Source organism: Coturnix japonica, chromosome 1, assembly GCF_001577835.2.
Source record: "Coturnix japonica isolate 7356 chromosome 1, Coturnix japonica 2.1, whole genome shotgun sequence".
Lineage (NCBI taxonomy): Eukaryota > Metazoa > Chordata > Aves > Galliformes > Phasianidae > Coturnix > Coturnix japonica.
In genome coordinates, this window is record NC_029516.1 from 148341223 (window position 1) to 148360803 (window position 19581).

The window sequence follows — 19581 nt, forward strand, 5'->3', positions numbered from 1 at the left end:
ACGGCCGAGGAAGGACGGAGGGGAATGATTTAGTAACTGTGCAGCCAGAGGTGGATGCAATAAATCCAGCATCCTCCAACATGGAAGCTGGAAATGGTGACTTCTTGCAAGATTTTGGTACCTAAAAGGGGCCTGTAAGGAAGAGGGGGACAGACTCTTTAGCAGGGTCTGCTATGATAGGGCAAAGGGAAATGGTTTCAAACTGAAAGAGATTTGGATTGGATATAAGTATTTTACAATCAGGGTAGTGAGGACCTGGCACGGGTTGCACAGAGGGGTGATGGATGCCCTGGAGACACTCAAGGTCAGGTTAGATGGGGCTCTGAGCACCAGATTGAGCTTGAGGTGTTGATGTTTACTGCAGGGGAGTTGGAATTGGGGTTTGGGGAGCCCACATCATACATGCACACAACAGCATGGGAGACAATTCCTGCCTTCAAGGATAGGCACATAACCTGGGCCCCTGTGTAAAGCCACCAATCTGGAAGTGATTTGAACTGTACGGGGTATTTTGGTGATGCTGAGAAGGTGATCTGCGAGCCAATTTAGTATGCAATTAAGGAGTATATGGTTAGAATTAATAAATAGAGCCCTTCAGGGGATATAGTTACACTGTGAAGGGCATTCCCAAAGCAAAACCTGTCAATCAGTTCAACCAGCTGATGAGCTAGAAAGCAGTTGGTGATCCAGGCAAAGTCAAATCAGCAAAGCAGAAGAAAAGTCTCCTCCAGATTTACCTGGGATGAGTGATTGCAGCAGTGATTTTGAAAGAAAAAAATCATGAAAGAAAAAAATGCTCATGGTCGTCAGCTCTCCCCAGACAAGTGAATTACTCATAGAGTCGTAGAATCATAGAATCGTAGAATCACAGAATAATAGAATGGCCTGGGTTGAAAAGGACTGCAATGATCATCCAGTTTCAACCCCCTGCTATGTGCAGGGTCACTAACCACCAGCCCAGGCTGCCCAGAGCCACATCCAGCCTGGCCTTGAATGTCTCCAGGGATGGGGCATCCACAGCCTCCTTGGGCAACCTGTTCCAGTGTGTCACCACCCTCTGAGTGAAAAATGTCCACCTAATATCTAACCTAAAGCTTCCCTGTCTCAGTTTAAAACCATTTTCCCTTTGTCCTATCACTATCCACCCCCGTAAACAACCATTCCACTTCCTGTTCATAAGCTCCCTTCGAGTACTGGAAGGCCGCAGTGAGGTCTCCATGGAGCCTTCTCTTTTCCAAGGTAAACAAGCCCAGTTCCATCTTAGATGCCCTAATTAAGTTCAGGGGTTGCTCATGGTCTGACTATTCTTTCTGAGCAACCTGATTGAGCTGTAGGTGTCCCTGTTCATTGCAGGGGAATTGGATGTGGTGGCCTTTGAGGGTCTCTTCCAACTCAGATGATTCTGTGATCCCATGAAATAACCTGCCAAGAGATGCCCATTTATTCTTCATAGCTCACTGCTTAGCAAATCCCTGCTTCCACAGAGGCTCAGCAGATTAATAAATTGATCTCTCTCCTTCATTAATTGCGAGAAGCAAAAAAAAGAGTGATTTAAGCCATACGATGGTCATTACAAAAATATCCACTGAGCCTGGGAAATTGAGGGCAACAACATTTATGCCTATGAACCTGGGAGGGCAGATTTATGTAGGCCGCAAAACACCTTGGGTATTTCTTAGAGTCCTCAAGTTGATTCATGTATTATGGTTGGATATTCAGTATATTTGTATATATTGTGTATATATTGTGTATATATTGTGTATAATATTGTGTATTTGGTATATTTGTTCCAGCAGGCAAAAAAAAAACCAAAAAAAACCAGGGCTTCTGTGTGCAAGTCTCATCTGCTCCTAATGTGAAAAAATAGAGATCCCCTCAGCACATCCCGCTACAGTAGAAGTGAAGTGTAAAGGAAAAAAATACCAAATATGTAGATTTAAAAATAAAAGCACCGAACTTTTTCCTCCCTAAAAGGGATTTAAGGGGAAAAATAACTGGGCTACGGATAGGTCTAGACTTTAATTGTCGAGCTGCCTGAGAAGAGCTGTTGGCCCGAGGTCATTTTAATCAGGTTGCATGTCAGCTTGCAAAATCTCCAAATTAGCTTCCAGCTCCGGGAGAGAAAGATGTTTTTATTTCCTGAAGAACGCAAACAGATTGTTGTGACATGTTCTCAGTCATCGTGACAGATCAGCTCCCTGCTCTGCGCTGCAAGCTGGGAGGGAAGGCAGCCGCCTCCCTGCTCCTTCTGAGGTTTTGGGCATCTCCTGGTTTGTCAGAGACAGGGATGGAGTTTGTAGAAATCCCTCTGAAAGTGAGGTTTATATGCAAAGACTCTGATAAAAGAGATTGACCTTAATTGGGAAGCGAGTCTCTTTCACGTTTCTAACAACCCCCAGGCCTTCCTAGCAGTCTGATGAAAGAGGAGTTGTGAAAAGAAACAATCTGTATTTATGCAGAAGGAACTATCATATCCTGAGCTGTGCAGGGAGTGACAAGGAACCGGCTCATCCTTTAGAAAGAAAAGGGATTAATTTGCTGTTTTCTCCCTGAGTTTGTAGAAAATAAGGCTGTGGGTGGATTTCAAAACAGGCTGAGAGCTGTGGTTGGGTTTCAGGCAGGCGCTGAGCACTGTGTCAGGCTCCACGCTTTGCTTAGAGGGATGGTGTGCTGCACGGCATAGGTCTAATTCAGTCCCTTGGCTCTGGTATGTTTGGAGGCTTTTTTTCTGTTCTGTTTTTCATCAACATCAACAACAGGCTCTGGTAGGATCGCAGTGGGAGGAGGAAGCAGGAGGACAAGAGCAAGGAGGTAGCTTGGCTTCGTCTTGATGAACAGCAACAAGCTGACCACCTGCCTGCTAACCACCAAAGGTGGTGGGCCTGCATCTAAACTAGTCAGTTCTAGAGGGAAAGAAATTTTTTTACAGTTTTACAGTAACGGTGGTGACACACTGGAACAGGTTGCCTAGAGATGTGTTGGATGCTCCATCCCTTGAGACACTCAAGGTAAGGCTGGATGGGGCTCTGAGCACCTGTTGTACTTCCAAATGTCCTTGTTTATTCCAGGGGAGTTGGATTTGGTGGCCTTTGGATGGCCCTTCCAGCTCTCAGGATTCTGTGATTATGTAAGGGCCTTTAGGACAGGATAGAACAAGGCAGAAGGGAATCTCTCTTGCAGACAACCCCCTAATGGCAGGAGAAGAATGTATTTCCCAATCTCCAGTCAAGACAAGTCACTACTGTACACCTCAGGGTAGGAACTGCCATCTCCTCTCTCCCAGGGACCTACAGGCTGACAGCAGAAAACCCTCCTCTTCCCTTGGTATGAGTTTTAGGGCTTTTGCTCTCTGGCTCCCTGCCATCAGCCCTGGTGGGATGCAGGGCAAGGCAGCAATGGCATGCAACCCAGATGTCAACAGCCCCTAATCCCAAGGGACAGAGTCCCCAGGGAAGGCTTCTGCTGAACCCTTTCCAATTAGATGTCTTGCCTCCTGCCTTGCCTCTGCTTAGCCGGTTCAGACCTAATTTTATTGTTCAGCCTTCTGGTTAAATTGCTGGGAATCCCCATGTGGAACTGCACCAAAGATTACTGATTCAGCAATAGTCCAACACAGCGGCTTTGCTTGATTTTCCAAATCAAGCTTTGAAATGAGGCTGTCAAGTCTTCTTTCCTCAGTGCCATCCCCATGAGGCTGTGCCATGCAGGATGGTCAGAGCAGAGGGATGGGGACACAGTACTCAGCCCTTAATGAGCTGCATGACCAGAGCAGCTTACCCGGGGCTCTCGACCTCTCTGCACCTCTCTCTGCTCAGTTGTGAAAGATGCTGAAGGGTGAACCTCATGGAACCGGCTGCAGTTGAGCCTTGATTTCACATTTGGTGAGTAAACACAGAATAAAAATCAACAGTGGTTTGAATGTGTGGCACCCCAGCTCAAATGTCACCGGTATGTCAGGCTCTGCCTGCATCAATGGTGATGATCTCTGGGGTTCTCCTAATAAACGTCAGAGCAAATCTAAGCAACAGCTTAGATTTGTGCTGTGGACAACAAAAGGTGCAGCAGATAATTTCACAGATGAGGGGGTGCTGAAGAGAAGTCGTGCCCACTTGTCTGCTTCTTTGAGATGCTGTGGTGGCTCTCAAAGTTGAGAACAACCAAGATCTTTTCCTCTTAAGTTGGCTTGGGTTCATAGATGAGCCAGAGCTGCTAAGATTAGACTTCATGGGGGAGGTAGAGAGAAAGAGGAAAGGCATCAAGGAAGAGGAGAAGAATCGAGGAAAAGGAGAGGCACCATCCCTTTGGGTCTGTCCAGTGAGAAGTCAGCCTTGCACATGCTAATGTCAAGGCAGAGTTAGTACAATGAAACAGCAAGAGGATTCAGTGGGATCCCATCCACTCCCACACCTTCTCAGCACCTCATCTGGAAATTTTCCATCATGCAACCACACAGAGATGAGATTCCTGAACCAGAAAGCTCTTCCTGGAACATTAACAGCCCCAGTAGTACTGCACCATGCAGTCATACCCAGCCAAGCTCAGGCTGGGGAGGGCCATGTGTTGAGAGCTGTCTTATAAAGCCTTCTCCATACCAAGTGCCTACCACTCATGATCCCAAACACCCTGCAGAGTGTCCTTTAGTGTCTGACACTTAGTAGGTCTGGAGGTGAGGTTGTCGTGAGTCATCTTTTGGGGTCAGAAAGGTGGTATTTGCACAGCCTTTCCACCATGCCCTGTGCTGGGGTTGGTGCGGGAGGCTGAGTGTGAGCCCCTCAGCGTACAACAGAGATCTCTGTTCTCCTGTAAAGATCCTTCACCGAGGATTTTCCATCCCCCAAGGAAAATAAGCTAACAGGCTTTAAATAATTAAACAAATCACATCGCAGGCAAACCCAAGCTGATCTTTAAAACGCATTATCCTAAGAAGTCGAGAGAAACACTCAGCTCTTTGCACCTTCCTCCCATCTCTTCACGTATTAACTAATTCATTGCACGAGGGACCACCCGGCTGCAGCCCAGCCACAGAGTGGAGGCTTCATCAGCCTCCTCCACCCCTAAAGCCAGCATTACTGCAGCTGGAAGCCAGGTTCCTTCAGAGCAAACAAGCACACGCATCAGGGAACAAAGCTCCTTTCATTGGGCCAAGCTTGCCCAACACGCAGCATCTCCACAGAGTAGCTCCCAGCCATGAAGAACACATTTTGCTTCAGGCTCTGGGACTGCTTTCCGTGGGCAGAGACAAGGAAAGCAACTTGAGCATCTTCTCTTGGACACCAAGACCATGCACAGAGCTATTTGCTCCTCAAGGAGAGGAAGACAGAGGTGGCTCTGTTCACCTCAGGTAGCTTAATGCTGCGGATGATTTACCTAAATGAGGCCACTCTGCATATTAACTCTTTTTTTTTCTCCCAAACAACCCTCAGATTTCTTGAGAGAATTCATTACTGCCTCTGTCAGACCTTGAAAGGGCAGGTGAGCTCCTCATGGCAGCAATACAACATTGTCAGCAAGAGGAAAATCTTGCTGGTGAGGCCACGGAGGCCACCTCTGCCCCCCTCCAATTAGTCTGGTTTCATGCCCCTCAGCTCTGCCCCATGCAGTGCTGCGGCCCCATATAGACAGGCCATAAAGTGTGGAGCTTAAAGTATTTGACAGTTTGCCCTTTAACAATTAGGGATTGTCACGGAAATCACTGACTGTGGAGCCATGGAAAGAGCGCTGGGATTTAGGGCTGTGCAGGGAATAAGGTCCTCAGCTTTTGTCGTGCTGTTCTTCAAGCATTTTCTCCCCTCAGCTCTCCACACTGGACAAGAACAAGTACCAAAACTGGGCCAAAATTATTACTATAGCTGCTGCTGTTTGCTGTTTGTAGTGGTGTGACAACAGCAGTTCCATGCTGTTCCACACTAACACATGGATAACAGATGTATTTTCCCAATTAAAGAGGTGTCTACTGGCAGAAATGATACTCTTCTACCTTCTTCCTCCCTGCTCAGCTTCTGGCAATGAGGAAAAGAGGAACAATTCATGGGTTTTTGAAAACAAAGCCTGGAAAATAGAAGGCTGCAGCCCTACAGTACCTTAAAGGAGCCTGTAAACAGGAAGGGAGTCAGCCCTTTATAAGGATAGATAAAGGCAGGACAGGGGGAAATTGTTTTAAGATGAGAAGGGAAGATTTACGTTGGATGTCAGGGTGAAGTTCTTTACCAAGAGAGTGGTGAGGTGCTGGAACAAGCTGCCCAGAGAGGTTGTGGATGCCCATTGCCATTAAATGTTGTACTAAGGGGACATGGTTTAGTGGGGAAATATTTGCAGTAGGGGAATGATTGGGCTGGATCATTTCAGAGACCTTTTCCAACCCTAATGAGTGCACAGTCCACACAGACATCTCAAAAAGGTAACAAAACAACGGTTGGGTGTTGTGTTGAGGTTTAGTGGGAGCTATTGATAATAGGTGAACGGTTGGACTGGATGATCTTTTAGGTCTTTTCCAACCTTGGTGATTCTATGATTCTATGAAAGGCCGAAACAGAAAGGTAATAAAGGTGCTTTGTGTGTTTTCAGAATGGTGGGTAAAATGCTTGTTTCAGGAGGTAGTATGTGTGGAACTGGAGATGACATTGGAAGTATTTTCTTGAGTCAGATCACGGAGTTATTAGTGGAAAGGTGCATAGATCAGAAAGAGAAATATAATTGATTCATGGGAGCTCTTGGATGAGAAAATAAAGCTTGGCCTTTGCATCAAAACCAAAAGAAAATTATCAGAGTTCTCATCAGAGTGGAAATAAGCCCCTGGGAAAAAGAAAGGAGATTGACACTACTAAGTTGTTTAAGATGATAACTACCTCCAAAGCAGCAAGCTCTGATTTGAGGTTAGGAAAGGAAGTAGCCTATGAGCAATTTACAGAGGATAGCTACAAAAGAGACCACATTGTTAAAGGTAGGAAGGAAAGCACATAATGACAGCTAGTTATTTTTATTTTACGTTATCTCTCTGATTCAAGGCAAACAGAAGGCACAGCCACTGGCTAAGTTAGGAAGAATATGATGAAGACATATGGATAGAGGAAATTCGGCCCTGGGGACAAACAAATCTGCCTTTTGTGTCCTGGGGTGAGAAGGAACCAAGTGTGATGGGCCATATGTGGGATGGATGGGGAAGATGAGAGCTGAGAGCAGGGCTCTGCCCCAGTGCACCTCAGTGCATCCCTTCACTGTGGTCTTGCTGGAGACGTGCCCAACAGGGCAATGGGGGATGGCAGCTTCTTCCAAAGTCTCAGGGCAAAGGACACTGCTGGGCTTTCCAAGAGCTCTGAACACAACAAACAGTGGTTTTGGTGTCTGAAATTTCACGTTGCCACATGTTCCCTCCAGAGTACTGTGGTTAAATGAGGTCAAGTAGAGACATCAAGTAGGTGGAACCCGAGTCGCTAACCAGGTTATGGCTGTGCTGGTATAAAAGTATGGGAAAATGCCTGGCCTCATGAATTTCTGCTCAAGCCATGGCAGAGTCCAAATAACTATTTGGGACACTTAGAAAATTGAGATAAAGTGCATAAGGGAGCAGAGGAGACTTACCGAAAGGCAGAGTGCATTCAGTGAGCAGCCAGACCAAAGAGTTCTCATCTTTAATATTTCCATTTCCCCTTCTAAACTTTTTCAGAGCTGTGAAAAATAATGAGGAAAAAATGTGTTTCCTTGAGACAAGCCCGCGCTATCAGCTAAGCAACCTCACATTCACTGCAGCTCTCCAAGTACTCTGGAATGCTTTTCAGCCCAGAGGATAATGGTATCAGATGACCAGAAAAGCTGTCCTGTAAAAGACTGTTATTATGATTTCCAGCCTCAGAAGTTGGCTTAATCCAGCTGAGCACACACATGTTATTTAGAGAGGAGACGGCGCTCAGACGCGACTATCGGCGTTATCTTCGTTGCAAATGAAGAACTCAGCTGGTGAAAGGCGAGCTGCTTTTTTGTCCTCAGCCCTACAAACACCGGCTCTGCACTGACTGAATGTGGGTCTGTTTGCACGGGTGTGCATCTGCCCCAGCCCCACTTGCCCCATTGCTACCCCATCCATCACGACAACAAGGGGTGCTCCCCACAGTCCCACGAGCAGATCTGTGCATGCACACAGGGTAAGTCATGACAGCAGGGGTTAATAGGGGCCTCCATAGCAAACCTCCCTGGCACGTTTCCATACGGGAGATGAGCGCAGGGGCCTTAAAATAAATCTGTCTTTCTAAAGCGGAGATGTGAAATGGAGGTTTGAGATCAAAGGCTGGGATTCTCACATTTTGCCAAGACAGACATATCCATTCACAAGATTGCGGTGTAACAAAATACTTGCTAATGAAGAGAATCATAATCTTATTATTAGCCCCAACCTACAACAGTGTTGTCATTCAGGAGGGGGGTAGAACATGCCCTACTTTATGAAGTTGCACAGTGCGCTTCTCTCTGGATTTAACTTGCTGTGATTGTGTTTATTTCCAGCAGCAGCCTGTTAGTTTTTGACCAGGATCTGATGGCCAGTGATGGAAATCAACAGGATGGATGGGGCTGGGTTTAAGGATAGAAGCTGCAGGTGGGTATCCCTGGGATTTGTTCCTCAGCCACGCAAAAGCAAAGCGCTTGTCAGCTGAGAGCCACCCCTGACTTCTGTGCTGCTTCACATGGTTTTCAATCCAGTGGTCAGATCTTCCTCTGGGGGCAATGAGGTCTATGTGACCATTCTAAACAAAAAGATGACATTCCCCAACCTTCCCCCCTTCTCTGCTTGTCCCCAGAGCCTTGGCGGCAGCTCAGCCCATGCCATGCTGGCGGATTCTGTGGGGCAGCCATCAAATGCGCTGCACCCACACCTCAATCCAAATGCACTCTGTTGATTTCTTTGGCAAGAATGTTCATGAAGTTAAAAAAGAAAACCCTATCATGTTTAAATAAATAAATAAAAGAATCAGTTTTTACTATTGTCGGCTGTAGAGGCACCTCTCCGCAGCAGCACAGCGCTGTGCTCCCTGCCTGGACATTCCCCTTTCATCACTTTCCCGTTCTCCAGCTCTGCCCCTGGGCCCCAAATCTTTGCTCTCCCCTCCTCCCGGGGGTGCGGCCCGAAGGGAGCGGAGCGTCCTCTGTCCGGGCAGGGGCGGTGCGGGGGCCGGACCGGGGCGGTGCTGCCCGGCGGGGAGAGGGGAGACCGGGACAGCCGCTATCGCAGCCATGGCCGAGGGTTCGGAGAAGGTACCCATCGCCAGAGCGGGGCCCGAAGACGTGGAGCAGGGCCTGCCGCCCGTGAGTGCCACGGAGATGGGATGAATGAGATGGGCTGGGGAAGAATGGGATGGGATGGGGCAAATGGGATGGGATGGGAATGGATGGGATGGGATGGGAATGGGATGGGATGGGATGGGATGGGATGGGATGGGATGGGATGATTTGGGACACAACAGAATGGATCAGGATGGGGCAGGGGTGGTTTGGGATGAGATGAGTGGGATTGGGACGGGATGAAATGGAATGGGTCAGGAATGATCTGCTTAGATAGATATGGGATGGGTCAGGATAGAATAAGGTGGGTTGGATCAGGATGGAATGGATTGGAATGGGTCAGATCAGATTGGGATGGGACTGTTTGGGATGAGATGAGTCGGAGCGGGATGAGATGGGGTGGGTTGGGTTCAGCTGGATCACAGAGGGACAGATCAGAACAGAATGTGTCAGGTTGGGATGGGTCAGACTGGAATAAATTGGGATGCAGTGGGTCAGATCACATTGGGATGGGACAAGATTCACCAGATCAGGACTGAATTGATGGGTTGAGTTCAGACAAGGTGGGATGCATTGGGATGGGATGAGTTGGGATGGGACCAGCTGGGTTGGGATGGGACGAGACAAACTGGGTCAGGTCAGGATATACTTGATCATAGATGGAAGGGTCGGGTGGGTCAGAACCGGTGGGTTGAGCTGGGACATGACAGCCATCACAGCTGGCTCAGCATAGGGACCCAAACTGGTCCAACCAGGTTGGGTTTCCTATTCCAGCGCTGTGCTCCCTGCAGGCGTACACGGCAGCAGTGCCCCCTCCAGGGCCAGGGCGGCTGCTGAAGGCAGGGGCCACAGTGCTCATCGCTGGGGCCCTTCTGCTGCTGGCTGGGGCCATCGGCGCCTTCTACTTCTGGAAAGCCACCGAAAGGCAGGTGAGCACGGCCAGCCTGGCACAGGCTGCAGGTAACACAGGGCACGGGCTGGAAACTTGCATTACGAGGTTGATAAAGAGGTCTTTAAGCAGGTCTTTTATTTTCTCCCATACTTTAAAAAACAAGACAAAACAAAACAAAACTCCCATATAATAATTATCTTGATTGGTCGTGGGGATGGAGGTTCCTGGAAGCAGCATTTCTTACTGAATGTGCAACATACCTCCAGGAGCACAGACGCTACATTGATTTCTGCTCACACATTCCCAGCACACTCCAAGCCCAGCCCCCTCCCCAGGGATTCATATCCTGGGCAAACTCCAGCCCTCAGGACAAAACCAGCATTGAAACACTCACATTCCTTCCCCACACCATGGCATGCTCAGACTAAGTCCCACCTGGACCCCAGTGTGTGCAGTGCTATATTTAACCCATCATCAGCTCGCCCATTGGTGGGCTGTGAGACGGTGGGTGCACGGAGGCATTTATGGTTAACAGCTGTGGAACAACTTTTAAAGCCATGGTACATTTTCTTATTTACATTTGCTGGGGTAGGTAAAAGACACCGTGTGCAAAGAACAAAACTAAGAAGCTGCTGGCCACTTGAAGAATCTACGTTCAGAAGCATCATGCCGTGTTAATACATAAATCTCACTTTCTGTTTACCTAAGTTTTGGTTGAAAACATATGTTAAGCATGGTGGTGCCCACCTGAATTTAGATTGCTCTGTTAGCATGGTTTGGACATTTAGGTTTACTTTGGAAGAAGATTTGCACAACTTCCAGCCATACTGCAGTCCCATCAAGGAGGTCCCTACAAATCACATTCATAGAATAGCTTAAGGTAAACCTTATTTATTGTAAATCTCTGCGTTGTCTCATAACTGACAGCAGTAATAAAAGGTCCCAACTCTGGCTCAGCCCCGAGGAGGCAATGCTGCATGCATAGGTCTGGGTCTATGCACCACGTTCAATTGGAGCCTGAGATAGTAGAGATCTCTAGATAGTAGAGGGTCTGAATGCATATAATAGGGGAACCATAAATCTTTAGCACTTCCCTAAGTGAGGCTGAGGGAAGAAGTTTATCTCTAGCTGTCAGTGTGCATTTTTTGTTACAGTGCTGCCAGGCTTTTCTTTTGGTTTTTGAGACTGAACGTAAGCTGCTTGTGTAGCGCTTTTATCTGGACTGCACAAGAGAATCAAATAAACCCTCTTCAGAACATGGTCATAGCAGTGATGGAGCACTGGCACAGGCTGCCCCAGTGGTTGTGGGGTCTCCTCCTTGGGGATCTCCCAGAGCCGCCTGGATGTGGCCCTGGGCACCCTGCTCTGGGTGCCCCTGCTGGGGCAGGGGCTGGAACAGAGCGACCCAGAGGGCCCTGACAACCTCAGCCATGCTGTACCTCAGCCATGAGTAGGGTGATGACCATCAGATTGACCCACCATCTGGTTGAGGAAGAAGACATTGCGCAGTGTTAGTGCATTACTGCTCTGTTATCTGTTCCAGGTGTACAATGTTCACTATACCATGAGCATTAATGGGAAAGTGCAGGATGGATCGATGGAAATAGATGCTGGAAACAACTTAGAGACATTCAAAACAGGAAGCGGGAGTGAAGAGGCTGTTGAAGTTCATGATTTCCAGATTGTAAGTACTGCCACTGGGTCCCTCACACCCCTCTCTCCAGTGCCTACACCACACTGTCCCATGGCTTCTCTATGAATACAAGCAAATCCAAGCCAGGAGACTGGGGACCCAGCTTGCCCAATAGCTGGAGTTCAGCTTTTACCATTCTCTAGCTAACATCACCATAGCAACATTAATAGCAGCTGAATAAGGGCACGCGTAGCAAGCTTTCATTGTTCCTCTTCACTATTCCACATCTGCACAAAGGCTCCAGCTCAACAGAGAGATGCTGAAGTCACATCACTGCCAGGTGTGCTGCTGGCTGACATAACAGCTGGGTCAGATCAGCTCTCCAAGCGTGGCTTCTGCCTACTAGGGCAGTGCATGATCACAGTCCCAAGGCTCAAGTGAGAGCAAAGGGACGCTGCCAGTTGGGTTTTGAGCTGAAAATGGATCTAAGGGAGAAAAAAAAGGCACTTCCAAAGGCCAAGCATTTACATTAGCATCCTTGGATTGATTGGCACTGCTTGGATGACTGCGTGCTCAGCAAGGACTTGGATTGAAGGGTAGATGTGGAACTGGGGGACATGGTTCAGTGGGCGTGGTGGTGATGGGTCAATGGTTGGACAAGGTGATCTTAGTGGTCTTTTCCGACCTTCATGATCCTGTGATTCAGCAATGCTGAGCTGCTCCCAGCATGCTCTAGAATGAGTCCCACATTGCACTGGTGTGTCTGTTTTTAAATAAGACTCAATGTTCAGACTAGACGTTGGCTGGGGTAGCACAAAGGTTTTATGGGGCAGGGGGACACGGAGGGCTGCACCCAAATGTCTGAATTGTCCCTTAGGGCATCACTGGCATTCGATTTGCTGGAGGAGAGAAGTGTTACATCAAGGCCCAGCCCAAAGCTCGTGTTCCTGAGGTGGATGCCATGACCAAGGCCAGCCTGTCCTCTGACCTGGTAAGTGCTATTGGTATGAGGGGGGGATGAGCAGAGGGCCTTGGGGGCATGAGAAAAGGCCAGGCAGGAGGCTGTGATGGGGAAGGATGGAGGAAGTAATGCAAACAGCAACAGGGATAGAGCCCAAGGGAATGCTTACCAACTCTAGAGCAACTCCACCCATCAAGGCTTGGGAAACATTGAACAATATTGCAAAATTTCAGCTAACTCAGAAGAAATAACAGTAAACGTTAAGAATTGACCTACTGAGCCTGCATCAGTCTTCATTTTAGAGCACTGCGCTGACTAGATTTCACAGAACCTGCATCACAAAAGCTGCAATACTCACCCAGCTACCATGAAAACTCCCATCTCATTCATACAAAGTCAGTTGCTTCAGGCCCTCCCCCATTGCTTGACTTTTCTGGTTAGATGAATGACTGGTGTGGCAAAGCAGTGTTTATCTTCCCACTTAGGGGAAGTTCTCCCTCTGACCAGCACGTGCTTCTGAGTATTTACGGTGCTTCCTTACAACACCAATAGCCAACATTGCCTATAAAAATGGCTGATGGAAATAAACTCATGTAGATCCCCAAAGTCTGCCCGCTCACAGGTCACAGGGATTTCAAAACAGAAACAAAGGATATTTTTACTTCAGAAATGTGGATTCTCTTATTTCTGATGCTGATAGAAATTTAAGGGTGAGGAAAAAAAAGAATCAAGAGCCGCTCTCAGTAGACAGATTGGATGGTGAACTTCAATGGCTCGAGACCTACAAAGAAATCAATAAACAGATTAAAGGAACAACAACTTGACAGAATAAATTGATCTAGTCAGTTATGTAACGAGTTTCGATGACTTTTATGGAAGCAATTTAGAATTTTAACTTTGAAATCGCGCTGGTTTTCATGATTCAAAAGTTGGTTTTCTCTTAATATTTCACTGTTGCTATAAAATACTTACACGTTTTATGTAAAATAATACTTTGAACTAACGACTTTAAAGAATCAATCACTGGCATTTGCCTACATTACTTTGAAGATACAAACCAAAAACCTGCAGGGTACACTTCAAAAAGGCAGGCTCCTTTAACTCGCACTTCAAGCTTTTGGTCAATTGAATTGCTTTTACTGAACAAGACCTTTAATCAGAGCCATCACGTTGACTTAAAACTGGAAGCTGCACCAGTACGAGTACATCTCGTACTGTAATCCTCTGCAAAACTTCCAAGCAAGACTTCTTTATTGTTTAACATCTATTGTAAACAGAGCTGTAGCTTAGGAGAACATCAGATGAGAACGGGGTCTCATTTTTGGCTGGCCTGTTTTACTGCTCATCCCTCAGATCTGGTGGATGCTCATGGGTTTTTACTACTGAAATCCTGGCACTGGGGCATGGAAGATCTCTCATATATAGGGCAAAAGTATTCTAAAAGAGAAAAGGGTGAAAACACAACCCCAGCAAAACCTGACAGCGGGTTTGGCTCACTACAACCAGCTCACATCCATGAAATAAAGGATGTGCAGCGTTAGTTGCAGCTGATGATTACACAGTTTGATGCCCAAGAGTTAGCAGCAGGCAAGCATAAGGCCGCTCACCGAACTAGCAAAGGATTTGTGCTCTTATGTTCGCAGGAAGATGAAATCATGCCTGTTAGATTTGATGAAAACTCTCTTATCTGGGTGGCTGCAGACGAGCCCATCAAGCACAACGGTTTCCTAAGCCCCAAAATATTAGAGCTTTGTGGGGATCTTCCAATTTTCTGGCTTCGACCTACGTATCCCAAAGGTAACGCTTCTTGTATTTCACAAGTATTAGAACCAAACTGCTCAGGCAGCTGGAACGCCACAGCTGGCCAAGGGCTGGGGACCAGCAAACTACTGGTCTGAGATCATGCCCTGCCACGTTTCCCTATGCTTCTCCAGTAGAGTTTGGTGGAGGGATCAGCTTGGCAACTTGATGGGTGATGTTTGTGAGGTCCTGGAGGTGGATGTGTGGTCAACAAACACAGCCACGCTTAGCAAAGGTGTTCAGGAGTTACCAGGGTAATGGCAACTATGTCAGGTAGATTCCAAGCCTGGAAGGAGAAGAGTGGGCTTGAAAAAATTTATTCCTCCTTGGTCCATCTAATTTGAAAACACTGAGGGGAAAAAAATTACCATTTGAGAGCACCTGGGGATCCAAGCAAGCTATCATTATCTTCCATTTTCCTCATGACCTTATGCTCCCTATTGGTAACAAAAAAGCAGCATTAAAGCAGCTCCCACTGGGTTCACCACCTGGACTTGGAAGCCAAAAGCATCTTCTTACACCTGCTTGGCTTCAAGGGAAGAAAGAGGGATCCCACTTCAGAATGGTATCAGTTGCTCCTAGCTTTTATTAAACACATCACTGAAATCTGGATCTGTGGATAAATACAAAGATATATTCAAAATATGACTATTTCCTCAGATAAACAAAGAGAAAGGAGAGAAATGAAGAGAAATAAACGCCAGTCTGAGTCGAACTTTGATGCAGCTGCTGCCGAAGAGGTGAACACCAGGTCCACCCCCACCCGGCTGACTCAAGAGCTTGGCCCCCAATCTAACGAAACCGGGCCAATGCAGCAAGAAAGCGATCAAACACTCAACCCAGACAACCCATACAATGTGAGTATTTGCAACCAGAGGGCACAAGACTGTGGCAGACATGTAATACTAATGACATGGTTGGGTTTGTCTTTTCTGTTTCAAAGATATTAGGGGTTGAGCCAAAATGTGAAATGATTTGGGTTGGATCTGGGCAGCTGTGCCAGCGCTCATAGCAAAGAGTTCCCTCCTAACAGGAGATCTGCTTCCTCAGCCTGCTCTCCCCATCAGGAGGACAGGCAAGCAGCTCATGGAAGAGAACCTGCTCAAAGGCAGCAGTAGCACATGGAAGGTGACCACTGGGACATTTGTTGCTGCTCTCCAAGATGAGCAAGCCTACAGGAGTCACGCAATAGGCAGCTTCTAGTCTAGCGCACCAGTGCCAGAGAATTTACACCCACCATTTGGTGCAGCAGGAGTAAGTCACTTTAATACAACACTGTTACAAGATAAATGCCTCCTGCTTTGGAAATAAGTCTTGGCTTTGACTTGACATTTAGGCAACAGCAGGAGATCATTATGCTGTGACAGCAGTCTGCCGAGCTGACATCCCTTAATTAAACTCAAATTAATCACTCCAAATAAAGTGGATCTAAACTGACTCTCATGAGGTCAGTAGAATAGCAATGGCTGTGAAATTCAGCTTCTTTGCGTCCACTAACATGAAGTCCGTGAGGCCCCAGTTCCCTTTTTCTCTGGGAGCAGCAGCAGAGCAGTTGCTGCTGCTCCATTCTCCCAGCCAAAGGGAAACATGCCAGAGCCACAGCTTCCAGCTCCCCACACTTACTCCACCATCCTGCAGGGCAGGACTCACCTTCATTAGCAGTTACCCCATAGATGCCTGTAGCCAAGCTTTCCATAGAGGCAGATTTGTTTAATTCCAAAGGACCATTAATTACGTTGTAGCTCTTTCCCCCAGGATGGAAGGAATACGTGCTCACAACTATTTCCCCTCCCCACTGCATAAAAGGGACAACGAGTTCACACTGCTGGCATCTAAACCCAAGGAGGAAAACTCAAGGGAACCAACATCTCTCCCTTGCTATCAGGTTGGGGAAGGAGACTCCAAAGGCCTGAGCTCAACCAAGTGGTCCCCAGCACCACATACCAGCCTGGAGAGGAGAATGCAGCCTCTGCGCCCCACTGCTGCAGTGTTGCCACTCAGGGCCAGCTTAGATACCAGCATCTGCTGTCCGCTGCTTTTCTCAAAGTGTCCTTGAAAAAAAGAACAATTTTAGCTTCAAAATTAGAATATTCAGTTTGTTTGGTGGTAGTTTGGGTTCCTTCCCCTCCCTCCCCCTCCCAAAATAGCGAAATGATTCTGAAGGGAGAAGGCAAAAGCAAGAGCCTGCTTTTAAATATTTCATGCACGCCCCGTTCCATGCAACTGCGTACTGTCAGGTACAGAACAGGCAGAAATCCCACTGTCCACAAAGCAACTCAGCGTGGCACTGGGGGAAAAAAAGCTGACAGAAAGACAAGGGAGAAGTATTCTGAATTAAAAACAAAAACAAAAAAAAAAAAAACCAACAAAAAAACACTAAAATATATATTAAAAAAGAACCATTAAAAGTACAGCGTAAACTTAGACATGGTCATCGACATGAAAGACCCATATGACTATATTCAGGTCTTTGCCATTGGTAACATTTATATCTTGGGAGTTTTAGTGCTGCTGGGTCTTTTGCAAAGGCTGAAGACTAATAATGAACTCTATTAGAGCTCCCTGTTTTTTTTCTTACCATTTTCACGTGGGTGTCAGCACTAATTCTACACCTCCACCAAGCACAGCAGAAGGGAAAAAGCAAGGTCAGCTAATGGCAGCACTGTGCAGTTCAAGGCTGAGTTTTCAGAGCTGATAACCATAACATTTTGTGTTTCAGCAACTGGAAGGTGAAGGGATGGCTTTTGACCCTATGCTGGACCACCTGGGAGTGTGCTGCATCGAGTGCAGGCGAAGTTACACGCAGTGCCAGAGGATCTGTGAGCCTCTGCTGGGCTACTACCCGTGGCCATACAACTACCAGGGCTGCCGCACCGCCTGCCGCATCATCATGCCCTGCAGCTGGTGGGTCGCTCGCATCATGGGTGTGGTGTGAGAAAAGCTTTGGGCTCCTGGAGGAAACCAGCAGGAGTCTGACAATACCAAACTGATGAAAGACTACGACCAAAGCAAGCAAGGCCAATCCTGGCTTCTAAATCCAAACGCGTGTTACTGCGCTAAAAGCAAGGGCAGGTATTCGAAGTGTAAATAAACTCTTAAATTAAGGTGCTATTAGCTTTACCAGTGATAAAGAGTATACAAACAGGCACTGTATTCCAAACTAAGAAGCCTCAAAGCAGACAACGCTAACTTTGCTCACAAAGTGGTTTAGCAGTCTAGAAGCTTGCTCATAAATCCAAATTCAGACTTTCATAACAAAAAAACCTCTCTCTGAGCTAGACGTGAAAATTTATGTCCAATTAGGCAACCAGCTAAACTTGTACACTCGGGAGTACCTTTCATCCACGTAGCTTACCTAAATAAATCACAAGTTAAGTCGCTCCCCGTTGCTATCCGTACAGGGCTGCCAGGTCATTATGAATGGTTATAAACCAATTACAGCATACCTTTCCCACAAAGCTGCTCTAGGGGACATGGGAAAGCTCACATGGTGTTTAATCAGAAACAAACGGCAGGAAGAGGGGCTGTGGGATGGAATTTGCGAGGCTGCAGAATCAAAACCCTTCGCACATCCCAACATCAAAGCCGCCCCGGCATCAAGAATCTTGTATCCATGATACCAACACGGTGTCTGACAACTATCCGCCACTCAGCAACTACAGCAGTATTTACACCCAACTGCAGGCCAGAGTCTCAAGACTCTTCCAAATCTACAAGACCAACTGTTATTTATAAACCCTTGAACTAGACGCTTCTGACACAAGATTACAACCCCTCCTTCCTCCACGCAGACAGCGGTTGTTCATGCCAGCTCCTTGGCCTTTGCTGTAGTGAACCTCTGTTCCCTACAAGGGCAATTGCTTAGCGGTAAACAAGAGGAAATAAAGATTTTAACCTCACCCTTGTTGCTCAGGCAAACTCTGCCATTAGAGGGATTGATCCTATTATGTATGAAATCTCTACGGAAGGCACTGAGCTGAAATACTCACGCAGGACAGTATGACTTCGGATTCCTAGTCTTTGAACAGAAATAGAAGCATTATCCTGCCTTCATCCACACGACGTCTTAAACTCCACCCCTGAGTTCACGGAGCCATCTACACAGGCATTACAAACAAAAAAAGGTCCAATCTTTTACAGTTTGCTTTCTGAAGCATTCAAGGTGGGGTTTTTTTTGTGACTAAACAGCTCCCGAGATGTTGTGAGCCTCGTAATGTTATTAGCACTGCATCACACAGAAAAGAGCAATTAATTTGACATAATCGCGGCTTAAAGAAAATAAAGACAACCTCGCGCAGAATGCTAAACAGCGCATCTAAAAAGCAAAGCGTTAAACAAGGGAAGACGAGAACAGAATGCGGTATTTTGTTCTGTTGTTGTTATATATAAGCTTCACCTTCCCTTAATCTCAAGAACCAGCTCGCTTTGAAATGCTTAAACTGGAAACTTCTTAGAGCGGGATTTCAAGGCCTGTTAATATTTGAGGTGTTTTTTGGCTCTTTTTGAAAGGAAACGACCTCGATCGTTACGTTGTTTTAGCAGTACGCCATTCGTAAGCTTAGATAAAATCATTTTTTTCTTCTCTTTTTTAAACTGCTGATTAAAGAAATACATTAAAAACGGCAATCGTTTCCTGTAGCTTTTTTTTCTTGGGATCGGAAAGTGCAGTGATTCCTTCTAGTCCACAATGAAGAACAGTCTGGAGAGGAAAGCAATGCAATTAGCAAGTGAAAACACACTCAAAGGAAAGAGAAAGAAAAGCATTTATATATATATATATATATATATATATATATGCATATGGACTACATTGTTTCTATCTTTTGCAGGTAGGGCCATCCTGAAGCAACTCATTACCTGCTTCTGCCAGTTAAACAAAAAGACCTTAAGCAGACAGAAAAAAAACCCACACATTATCCCATGTCTGTACAGCCTCAAAATTAACTTCCTAAACAAAAGGCTTGTATTGGTTTTCTATAGGCAGACAAAAACATGTCTAAAGTAAAAATGCATTTTTCATGGGTG

The 19581-nt window shown here is 46.6% G+C and overlaps 1 protein-coding gene and 1 long non-coding RNA gene across 2 annotated transcripts; one reads left to right on the top strand and one right to left on the bottom strand.

Moving 5' to 3' along the window:
* Positions 1 to 9206: 9206 nt before the first annotated feature.
* CNMD (chondromodulin) lies at positions 9207 to 19182 on the top strand. Its single transcript, XM_015851991.2, has 7 exons — positions 9207 to 9294; positions 10062 to 10199; positions 11706 to 11846; positions 12673 to 12786; positions 14400 to 14553; positions 15217 to 15413; positions 17276 to 19182. The coding sequence occupies exons 1-7, from the start codon at positions 9223 to 9225 to the stop codon at positions 17489 to 17491; spliced, it is 1032 nt and encodes a 343-aa protein (XP_015707477.1). The 5' UTR covers positions 9207 to 9222; the 3' UTR covers positions 17492 to 19182.
* LOC116652757 lies at positions 14551 to 17997 on the bottom strand. Its single transcript, XR_004305935.1, has 3 exons — positions 17912 to 17997; positions 16501 to 16607; positions 14551 to 15169 (listed from the first exon to the last, which is right to left on the bottom strand). It is a non-coding gene; the product is annotated as an uncharacterized LOC116652757 (long non-coding RNA).
* Positions 19183 to 19581: the final 399 nt, after the last annotated feature.